The 12,048-nt window shown below is 40.6% G+C and overlaps 1 protein-coding gene across 14 annotated transcripts in view; it reads left to right on the forward strand.

The window, feature by feature from the left end:
• Positions 1-12,048, forward strand: part of anks1b (ankyrin repeat and sterile alpha motif domain containing 1B) — an 860,133-nt gene that overhangs the window by 681,909 nt on the left and 166,176 nt on the right. For 13 of the 14 annotated variants that reach the window (XM_072241217.1, XM_072241218.1, XM_072241222.1 and 10 more), the window contains one exon: positions 8,438-8,606. In XM_072241217.1, coding sequence (XP_072097318.1) covers positions 8,438-8,606 — 169 coding nt within the window. Of the gene's footprint in view, positions 1-8,437; positions 8,607-9,449; positions 9,612-12,048 lie in introns of those variants that run through there. The other variant, XM_072241230.1, reaches the window with a different exon arrangement.

A 12,048-nucleotide genomic window follows, 5' to 3' on the forward strand; every position in this document is an offset into this window, starting at 1 on the left:
CCTCTGAATGATAAATTGCTCCTTGTTGTGACTAATCACATCTAAAAAATAAAATTCTGCTTGAGCTTCCTGTCATACTTACTTGGACTCTCAGTGTGGAAAAGCCAGGGCCACCAGTTAAAGCTGCATTCAAATCTCAGTGATTCCATCATAACCTGAATTGCACATGTAAGAAAGGCTCACAGTCAATCAGGACAAGTGGATTGAAGGGAAAGCTATTGGCAATGACTTAGGTACAGTAAAAGTTACGGACATTGTACTTCGCTTTCTTCCTTATGTGTACAAGGGCTATTCCTCTTCAGTTCTCTATTGGCAGTAGCTTGTCTTAGTTCTACATACTAGGGAGTGCTTGACACAATTTAATTGTTGTCTGGTTAGATCATGTGATTTGGCATTTAATTCTTGAATACAGACTTTACAAAAGTTTGTCAAAAGCCTCAATTAAATCCCACCTTTCTACAAACAGCAATGTTTCTGAGTATGCTTTATTTTCATATAGGATTAATTGGTGTCAGTTTGGCTTCATCACTGCCTTGGTGTATTGTATTCTGTGCTGCATTTTTCACTTAAGTCATTTTCAACAGAAATACTACTGTCCTGATAAATACAATGGAAACATTACTTCTGCCTTGGAATTCAGTTATTGACGAGATACAAGACAATTACTGACCCTGCACAAGACAATTTGTCGGGGCTCAGTATAAATGCTGAATATACTAGAGAGTGATTTTGGAAAATTAATGACACTGTCCTCAAATTTACCTCCTCACTGAAATGTAATGGGAGAAGTTGTTCTCTCAACCACAATTGTTATGGCTGTTATCCTGTGCAATTGAGTGCAGACCATATCTTAGGGTCACAATAAATTAAATACTTTGGAAGGACATTGGGGCCAAACACTTCACTGTGTGAGCATATACTGCAAGTGAAGACCTCTGGCACAACTGAATGCTATAAATGATGCTGGCAGAAGAATGTTAACAATGTCTTTGGCATGGATTCAAATTTGTGCCATGACTAATGTAATCACTCTTTCCAATCAATTGCTGAGATCAAAGTAGCCGTGTACAGTTTAACACCCACTTCTTTTATTCATGCAAAATCCGTCCTCAGGAACACTTACGAACATTTCTCCCCCGCCAACACAACTAAGTGGAGAAGTCACAAACAAGAGAAAACCTGTGGATGCTGAAAATCTCACAGAAAATGTTGGAAAAGTTCAATAATCAGGTTATACATGTAGAAAGAGAAACAGAGCTAATGTTTCAGGTTGAAGAGAACGTGTGTTCTCAATTCTACCTAGAGTGTCCCCACCCCATTTTGAGTAGCCATGGGTGAAGTTCCCAAGAGGCAGTGGGAATGTGCAATTTCTTCATGATCCTTGAATCGTTTCCTTTGTCCACTTGGTGATTATTTCCATTGACATGAGTCAGAATAAAATATTTGTTTCGAGAGTCTGAAATGACCTGCTGTTAGTTTCCACTGGGTAATCCAGGGCCTAAATACTGGGAATACAGTATTAGCTGTGGAGAGCACGCTAATATTGGTTTATTTGACCATTCAGTGAATTTGGAAGTTTCTGCAGAGACAATATTGATTTTTTTTTTTGCTCCCCCATGGGTTCTGTAACTGAACCACATCTCAATAGCATGCTGGAGGGCAGAGATCACAGTGGAAGAGTACACTCTGAGTTTCGGGCCTGGTCTGTGATCTTGGTTTTCAAATACTCTTTTCCTCAAGTGGCCAGAGGGTTTACTGCCACAGTGAAGGAAATGGTGAACATTATCATCAATGTCTACTACTACCACTACGTCAACTCAGGGTCGGGCACGATGACGGACTCTCCACTTCTCCCTCTCCCTCATCAGTGTGTTCAGTTCATCTACATTAGCCACGCCACTGTCTTCTAGGGGCGTGTTGACCATAGTCTTGGGAGGGCGCCCAAGGTTCATCCTCCCATGCTTGGGCTCCCATATGATGACTAGGCTGGCAGGTAGCTCGGGGTGGTGTAGACAGTGCCCCGCTAGTTTCAGTCTTCTCGCCTCAATTTTAGTGGTGAGCATTGGTAGGTCGTTATACAGCTCGACGTTCGTCATGTGCTGTTGCCAACTCACGTCAAGAGCCATCCGGAGTTCTTGTCTACTTCCACCTAAACCAGAAGTTCTCAACCTTTTTTTGTATACCATGGACCAATACCATTATGCAGGGGATCTGTAGACCCCAAGTTGGGAACCCCTGACTTAATTCCAGTGGGAGGGGAATGCTCTATGATTTGCCATTTCATATTGTCAGCACAGTGAGGTGAAGCAGGTTCAGCTTGGTAGGGGTTAGGGTTATGGCTAGTCTTGCTGGAATCTGCTGCAAAAGAAAACCTGAGAGAGGTATCAGTGACTTGAGCAGCATCTATGGAAGCATAGGGACTTGTACAAGCGTCCATAGGTCCTGCTCTACCCACTGAGTTCTTCCAGCAGTTTGTTTTTTTATCTTGAATATTGAGATTTGGTGGTAGGGTGGAATAACGTCTCTATCAAAAGAGGTGTATGGCACTCCTTCCCTCTACTAGCCTGCTGGTCACCTTTGGGTAAAGTATACCACCTGCTTAGCCCACCCCCACCACACCATCCCAATCAGGGTTACATGAAGCCATAGGAGCAGGTGGTGGATGGTGCATATCACAAGTCCTGGTTATGCGACTGCTGATGCTAGCCAGACAATCTCTGAAGAGTATTGGTAATGGCTGGGGTCACCCATTTTGTAAAGACACTCTACAGAAGAAGGCAATGGCAAACAACTTTGGGAGAAAAATTTGCCAAGAGCAATCATGTTCATGAGACCACAATTGCCCATGTCATACGACACAGCTCATAATGGGGGTGATGATGATTGAATGTGAACTCCATATTGGTTATACTTAAGTCAATGCCACCAATGTGTGTGTGCAAATGCACATGCCCCAGATGATCTAGGACCCAGGATGGCTGGTGTTTACAAGATTTCTTGTGAATGTGGAGCAGCTTATATTGGCCAGACAGGATGCACGGTGGAAACCCGCATCAAGTAGCATAGGAAGTGTATCCGTTTGTGTTACCCGGGGGAATCAGCAGTATTTGTAATGGCCACAGGATTGACTTCGATGGCACAAAATTACTGTGCCGCGCTAATGGCATTTGGGGCCACCTGGTGAAGGAAGGCAGTGAAATAAAACTAGGGGCAAAGAATTTTAACAAAGATGAAGGTCTCACTCTAAGTAAGAACAAGGTAGGACAGTAGAAACCTGATTGGATGAGGACTAACCAATCAGGAGGGATGACGAAGGCTACTGGACTAGACATGCCCAGGCATCTTCCTGATGAAGATGGCAGAGTTTGTCATCGAAATGTCGGATAAAATCAATACCTGTACCTGGCTGGAAGCCCGAGAAGAGTTTATTTGTCAAATTTATAGAAGTTGTAAAGATTAGCTCTTCTCACACTGGTAACTTGTTGAAGGTAAGATGTAACAGTGCGGCAAGAAAGATTGAGAAAGATGTACGACAATGGAACAGCCATGTTTGACTCCTGATTTCATGAAAAATTGTTCTGTTGTAGAGCTACAGTATGAGATGGAGGCCAGTGTCATTATGGAGTGAGTGCAAAATGGAGATGAGTTTCTGTAGGCAAACTAATTTGTGAAGGGTGTTCCATAGTCCATCCCCTTGGATGGAGTCAAAGGTTCTGCTGTGGTCAAAAAATAGCCTACATGCATTGGTGTTGGCCCTTGCATTTTTTCTTGGAGTTTTCAACGGATGAAGGTAATGGCCATGTTGTCTCTGAATGGGCAGTACATTTCTTTGGCCACTGGGAGGAGGTGTCATTGTAGATCGTGGCAAGAACTTGCCCTGTGGCAGACAGCAAAGATGTCCCTCTGCAGCCACAGTCAGACTTGGACTCGGTCACAAGCACAGCATCTCTGGGGTACCTGGAAGATACTCCTAGTTGTGGAAAAGATACAGAAGAAACCAGAGCACCTTGTGGTCACAGGGAGAACAGGCAAACTCTATACAGGCAGCACTCAAGATCAGGATTCAGCCCTGGGTTCTGGAGCAGTGATTCAACAGCTCTGCCAGGTCTGTTACTGTGGATACGGAGGCTGTGGAATTGTGACTGAGAGCCAGTCCCTACTGCTTTCATCTGATCTGGTTATCCAACTGAATGGTCTTATGTGAGCAAGGATAATAAATTAAGCGCTATCAATCAGACTGAAGATAATTTGAAAGGAATACATTTTGGGGAACGAAGGCTGAAGTCTTGAAATGACTTCTCATTTGCAGTTTCTTCTTTATCTCCAAGGAGAGATCTTGTGTGGATTATTGGCTGTATTCTCATGTAATCATCTCTGACCTATCAGCTGGCCTGATACATGCTACCGCTGACAACTTCTTTTAAAGTACCCTGCTTCAATAAATAAGTTATAATTTGATCACACATAAGATTAATAGTCTGAAGGTCCTATAGAAATATTTTTTTAAAGCAAGAACGACTTACACTTCAGCATTTTACATATCAAGGTAGAATCATAGATACTTAGGATTCATAAAAGATTGGATGGCTGTAGGTTAGTGATTATGCAGGTGATTAACTTGGGTGTCTGCGTGGGATGAATGAGAGACTTTGGGTTACTGAATAAACAAGTAACAGTGTGAGTAAGAAACTACTTGCCTGCCTGAATGACGATTATGTATGTGGGAGTTTTGCTTTCAGCCAAATTCACTGCTGGATTAACTATTACTGAAGCCACAAACTTCCAAACAGGGACTTAGCTTTTTTTTAATTTGTAGATGAGCCATTGGGGGTATAACCATATCTCAGGTATAGAATGATGCTCTTTGGGTATCACTGCCGTCAGCATTTTTAATGCTTATTACCAGAAGTAACTTAACTTGGCAACAGTCCAAGTGCTTCCATTCTCCAACAGTAATGCTAGGTAGAAAATTCCAGGATTTTCACTCAACAGATATGAGAGAATGGCAATGCCAAGATGGCACTGACTGGAAGGGGAATTTCCATGTGAACTTCTGAAGTAGGATCAAGAGTAGACCATTCAGCACCTCGAAAATGCTCTACCATTTAGTAAGATCATGGGAGTTCCTGATTTTAACCTCAGCTCAGCATTCCCTCCTACTCACAGTAATCTTTCACCCCTTTCCTTTACAAATAACTATCTCTGTCTACTTTTAAAAATTGTAGTAAACTCCCTCAGTCATTCTTGGAGGAAGAAAGTTCCAAAGATTACATCACTCTGAGAGAAATGATCTTACATAATCACTGCTGTAAATGGTTGAGCCGTTATTTTTAAACAATGATGCCTAAATCTAGATTTGCTCCAAAAGGAAACACACTATTCACATCTGCTCTATCAAGATTCCTCAGGATTTAATATGTTTCAATCAAAACATTTTTAACTCATCTAAATTCCAGCAGGTTCATGTCAAGGCTATCCAACCTTTACTTATAAGACAACTCAGCTATTGCAGGGGTTAGTCTAGTTAACATTCTATGAATTATTAAATCTTTACTTAAGTAAGAAGACATGGATCTACAGATGAACAATCACAATTGCCCTTCTGTATTCAATTCACTAGCAATAACTTACTGCCCATTACGCCATTGGCTTTTAGGGCAGCAATGAAGGTCCTCCATCTCTGGTGGTGTTCAAGGCTCCCTTCACCATGTCAGTACCTTCCTCTTAATTTTCACTACTATCAGTCATGCAAGTCCTCGATGGAGACTCAGAAATATCATCACATACAAATGTAGAAGGATTCTTCTTTGCTGTTTCCGTGACAATTTTGTTTTACCAGTCAGGGTTGTTAGCCCTGACCTGAACCCCTGAACCGGGAAGGATGGTGGACTAGCAATAAAACATTGTTAATTTTCTGAATTAATTTTCCCCTACATGCTAGCCTTTTGCAAATCATGCACGAGGGCACCCAGATCTCTCTACATCTTATTTCCCCACATGATACTGCACTTGCCAGGTCATTGCCCAATTATTTAACCTGTCTACATCCCTTTGTATTTACCATATGTCATCCCTTGGCTTACTTTCCTATTTATCTTTCTGTCATCAACAAATTTTAACAACCGTACCTTTTGTGCTTTTGTAACTGTAAAAAAAAGTGAGTTCAGGCCACAATACAGTTTCCTGTATCATACACACAGTGTTCAGATGACTAGAAAAAGACCCATTTATTCCTACTCTTCTCTTCCTTTTAGCCATTTGACAGATGGCATGTGTATGTGTATCATTGCCTTTCTAGGGGTTAAAGTCACAGATTTGAAATGCTGGCAATTTGCTTGTGGTAAAGATAGCATACATGGTGCACTGGTGTATAGGGAACGTTTAGGTGGTGGATTGGGTGCCAATCAATTGGAGTGTGAAGTGTTGGATAGGGATGCAGTTCCAGTGTGTCCTTGGAGCAGCAAACATCCAAATCTGTGGAGAGCATTCTAGTTCCCTTCAGAGCATTCTATTTCCCTAAGCTGGTGGAAATGTTTCAGGGAGTCTGAATTTGAATTGATTACTATAGAATGTCCAGCCTCCAAGCTGCTTTTGTGGCTGCAATATGAACTTAGCTGGCTCACAGAAATTTTTGGTCACTGATGATCTCCAAGATGTTGGCAGTGGGGGCTTCGATGACGGGCGTGGCAGTGGAGTGGTGCAGTGGCTGCTGCTTCTGCCTCACAGCCTCAGAGACCTGGGTTAGTTTTTTCCCTCAGTTGTCACCTTGTGGAGTTGCACGTTCTCCCTGTGACAGCGTTAGTTGATCCACAGGTGCTCCGTTTTTTTTCTGTCGTGCCAAGTGTGTTGATTGGCAGGAGAGTTGGCTACAATAACTCATGTAATAACATGTGTATTAACCCACTGTATATATAACTTACAATCTCCTGCATTATTGCCAACAACCTGTTAAGAGTTAAAAATAAAATTTCCTCATGCGCACCGGATTCAAACTGATAGTATAATGTATGACATCTAAACTGTGCCGTGCACATTTTAAGACCATTCACATTCTAGCACCATTCATTGCAAATGCTGGGAAAGTTAATCTACTTTAACTGAAATAAAGGCCAACATATATTTGATTTTCCAGAAGAGCTATGTAAGAACTGATGCTTAAATCATCCATTTACAATGTTGATGCCATAATTCACTGACCTGACTGTGGCTTGCTTGATGCAATATTCTGTACCTCTCCACATCTTTTCTGCTTGCCATACTCCTCCACTTGTTCATCACACATACAGTATCAACAGACCATTTAATGAAGTGTCGTTAAAGGCATTGTGTTCTTAGCAATGGGTAATGCCCATTTGGGGAACTATCATAAATCTTGCTCATTGTGATCTAGCAGTAATCAGTTGGTATCATTTAATGATTGCTTCATAAACAGTAGGTACTATTTAATAATCCCAGTTGTAAATTACAGACTATAGGTAGCCAAATCTATAATTACCATGTCACTTAAATATTCCCTTCAACTAGTAGGTAAATTGAGAAAAATTTGTATAGAAAATGTATGAAATGTATTTTCTTCCATTATTACTTTTTGAATAAACTGACTTTGTAACCATTTTTCCGAGGCTTCAAATATTTTGTGAGTTGTTTCATGTTAAATAATAACCAAGCAAAAGAAACCATGCATCAGCACTGCCAGAACTAGATTCCTTTAAGTTCCCCCTCAGATTTATTTCTTATTGCTTATTTTGGTGATTAACCACGTGTGGTACTATTCACATTGTGCTGTTGAATTTGTGCTGCTTCCTACCTCTACATTTTGGTATTGGAGAAAATTTACAGACTTGCAAGGATTAGATTTTTCTTAATTTAGAAAGTCGGTGGAGAATCGTCTGGTTTATAATCTGACTTTCGATTTTCATGGAGTGATCTAGGTGCTTCATTTACAAAGTCCCCGTAGCTGTTTTGCCAAAAAAGAATCATGTCCACAACAGTTTGATTAAAAATAAGAAAAAATAATTGAAGTATTACAATGTAATTTATAATTATTACATTTATCTGAATTAGGTTAAGCGGAAGCTTACTTAGTTGCTCATGGTCTGGAATATTAAGGGTACCATAGAAAGTACATTAATGTTGGCAAGGACTAAGGCTAGGCATCTCTCCAAGGGAGCAAAAAATGGGATTAAATGAGCAACTCTGTGCTTCCGGGAAGACAACAAAAGATTGCATTCAGCTGCTTCTCCATGTCAAGCTTGGAGATCTGTGATGAATAACAAAGGCCCTCAAAATTGCACAACTAATAATTCTATGCTGCATTATTAGGAGTCTCTCTTGTGCAGCTTGCATTTCTTACCAAATAATTTAAAAAAGGAGAGAGTGCAGTAAAAAAAAATCTGGAAGGCTTTATGTTGACAATTTTATTTTTTATATATTTCAGCCCAAGCAGAGAACTTCACTAATTTCCTCACAAGAGGTATACAGGCCAAGTCACGTGTATGATCAGTCGGAGGTCAGTTCATCTGCAGGCTATGCCAGTGTTAATACCACACCTCCTATTAGCCCTGCCAACTATTCCATTGGATCGATGGAGGGCAGTGATCTAACAGGTAAGATATCAAATTGTGAATATGAAAAGCATTTTATGTTTTTCTGTTTTAACAAATATTGATTATATATTTCCTTCTCCAACCTAGTGTATAGCCCAATGTAGTTAAATGGTTGCAACATATTGAAAAATATATGGTGCATTTTTAAACATGTTAATATAGTTGACAAATCATAATTTCAAGAGAGTAATTCTGAAGGAACACCCAGTCTGAAGTGCACTAAGAGATCTGAAATGGATAACTTATTGCTTTTCAGAATCCAGCAATTTCTTCAAAAATGAATTCTTAATAGAACCTTGTTTAGAGCGTTGATTTATATGTATAAACCAAAAATGCAAATTAGGGGCAGGAATCAGTATTAGATACCCTCTGAATTTGCTCCACTGAGTAAGATAACAGGCTAATTTGATTGTAATGTCTATTCACCACTTCCTATCTGCCTGTAATAACCTTTCACCCATTATAAAGAATCTATCTATCTTGGCCTCACAAAATATTCAAACACTCTGCCTTTGCCATCTTTGAGGAAGAGAGTCCCAAAGATTGGCAAAGCTCTGACAGGAGGAGAAGCTCCCCTGTAAAGTGAACAACCTTTAAGATTTAAGTAGTTCACTTGCTATGGATTCTCCCATCAGAGGTTCCTCTGATCTGTCGCATGTAGGCTTTTTCTTCATTCATCACACAGTAACTTAAATTTTCAGTTCAAGTTGGTCTAAGGATATGAATATGTAAACCGAGGTGACACTCTGATCAATATTTAGAAAGGACCATGACAGAACAAGTTCATGGCAATTCATGTAGTATTTTGATGACACCCTGGAATTTAATGCAGACAAGCGTGAGGTGTACAAACAAGAGGAAATCTGCAGATGCAGGAAATCTAAGCAACACACACAAAATGCTGGAGGAACTCAAAAGGCCAAGCAGCACCTATGGAAAAGAGTAAACAGTCGACGTTTCTGGCCAAGACCCTTGAGGTGTTCCATTTTAGGAGGAAAAGCCAAGGTAGGTCTTGCATGGCGAGCAGGAGGGCACTGAGGGGTGCAGCAGAATAGAATGTCCATAGTTCCTTGACAGTGGTGTCACAAGTAGATTGGTCATAAAGAGAGCTTCTGGAATATTGGCATTCATAAATCAAAGTACTGAGTATTGGAGTTGAGATGCTATACTGAGTTGTATAAGAATTTGGTGATGCCAAATTTGGAGTATTGTGTACAGATTTGGTCACATACCTACAGGAGCAATATCAATAAAATTGAAAGAGTGCAGTGAATACCTACAAGGATGTTGCCAGGACTTGAGGACCAGAGTTACAGGGAAAGGTTGAACAGGTTAGGACTTTATTCTCTAGAGTGTAGAATAATGAAGAGAGATCTGATAGAGGTCTAAAACAAATGATGAGAGGTATAGAAGGGTAAATGCAAGCAGGCTTTTCCCATCAAGGTTTGGTGATACTACAACTAGAGGTCATGGGTTAAGGGATTAAGGGGAACATGAGGGGGAACTTATTCACTCAGAGGGTGGAAAGAGCTGCCAGCACAAGTGGTGGATTTATTTATCAGGAGATACATTGTGGAACAGACGCTGCCCAGCAGCCCACCAATTTAATCCAAGTCTAATCACAGCACAATTTGCAATGCCCAATTAACAAACTAACTGTTACGTCTTTGAACTGTGGGAGGAAACGGAACACCTGGAGGAAATCCAAGTGTCATGGGAAGAACGTACAAACTTTCTTACAAAGGACACCAGAATTGAGCTCCAAACTCTGATGCCCTGAGCTGTAATAGTGCCGCGCTAATTGCTACGCTACCATGGCACCCGATCCACATTCAATCTCAGCTTTTAGGAGAACTTCGGACAGGTACATGGATAGGAGGGGTATAGAGGGCTATGGTCTATGGGTTATCTGTAAAAATACGTTAATTGTATATGTCATCAGGTTGCCATGTGATAAGACTAAAGTAAACTTGAACTACACCTGCATTCCCAGACTCCCGAATCTTTCTTTGAATTAGTTTAATGTTTTGAACTTACAAAACATGGACCAGGTCAATGGGACTAGGCAGATTAATAGTTCGATGCCAACTAGATGGGCTGTAGAGCCTGTTTCTGTGCTGTAGCAGCCTATGACTCTATGTTCCTCTCCAAACAGAGATCATTAAAATGATTACCTGATATATATCTCTCTTTTGTTAGTGGACCTTGCTTTATTTAAATTGGTTGCCACGTTTCAACACTGTAATAGTAACCACACTTTATAAAGTGCTGTATTGAGAGTGAAGCACTTTAAGGAACATAACGAATAAAGCAGGAGTAGCCATTCAATAAGATCATGGCTGACATGGCCATGTAATCAGTTCCATCTCTTTACCTTTTCTCCATAATCCTTAATTCTCCTACTGTGCAAAAATCAATCTAACTTGTTTTAAACACGCTTAATTAGTAGCCTCTTCAGTGTCCTTGGGCAGAGAATTCCACAGGTTCACTGTCCTCTGAGAAAAACAGTTAATCCTCATCTCCATCCTAAATCTATTCTCCCAAATCTTGAGTCCATGTCCCCTAGTGCTATTCTCACTATTAGTGGAAATAACTTTCCTGCTTCTATCTTGTCTATCTATTTTATAATTTTATATTTTTCTAGAAGATCCCCTCTCATTCTTCTGAATTCCAGTATTTATAGTCACAGGTGAAACAGTCTCCCTGATTTGGCTCCCCTTCATATCCAGAATCGAACCTGCGAACCTCCTTTGTACTGCCACCAAAGCCAGTTTATCTTTTCTCAAGTAAGGAGACCAGAATTGCATGCAGTACTCCAAGTGTGGCCTCAATAGTGCCCTGTATCTCCTTGCTCTTAAATTCAATCCCTTAAGTAATGAAGGGCAAAATTCCTTTTCTGTTCCCGATAAGCCGTTGCACCTATAAAGCAACGTTTTGTGATTGATGCACCAGCACTTTCAAGTCCCTCTGCACAACATCCTTCACCATTTAAATCAGTAATTCCCTATGGGGGCAGTTACATGTCCTAAGGAGGAGTAAGGGGAAATAGAAATCGTCGGGTGGCGTTCAAGATTCTTGTCGGGGGGGTGATAAGTGGCACCCTAACTTGAGACACGAAACCAGACCGACTCTGTCAACTCACTGCAGTCATTGACATCTGATAGGCATTCCCAGTTAGAGTTAGTTTTTAATTTTAATTTAGCCCCGTTAATGATGAATAAATACCTACAGCGCAATCTCTATAAGCCTGAAGGTGGTGAAGCCTTGAATTCTAATTCTGCCAAGAAACAACAGAAAGTGCATCAATACAATGTTACGTACGTGGAGTATGGTTTTATTCCATTCCTGTCAGATCACCTGATCTTCTATTTCTTTTTCTAAAGTGGATGATCTTGCATTTCTCGACATTGTACTCCATCTGACAGACCCTGCCCTCTCAGTA

The sequence above is a fragment of the Mobula birostris genome, chromosome 23 (assembly GCF_030028105.1).
Source record: "Mobula birostris isolate sMobBir1 chromosome 23, sMobBir1.hap1, whole genome shotgun sequence".
NCBI classification, from domain to species: domain Eukaryota; kingdom Metazoa; phylum Chordata; class Chondrichthyes; order Myliobatiformes; family Myliobatidae; genus Mobula; species Mobula birostris.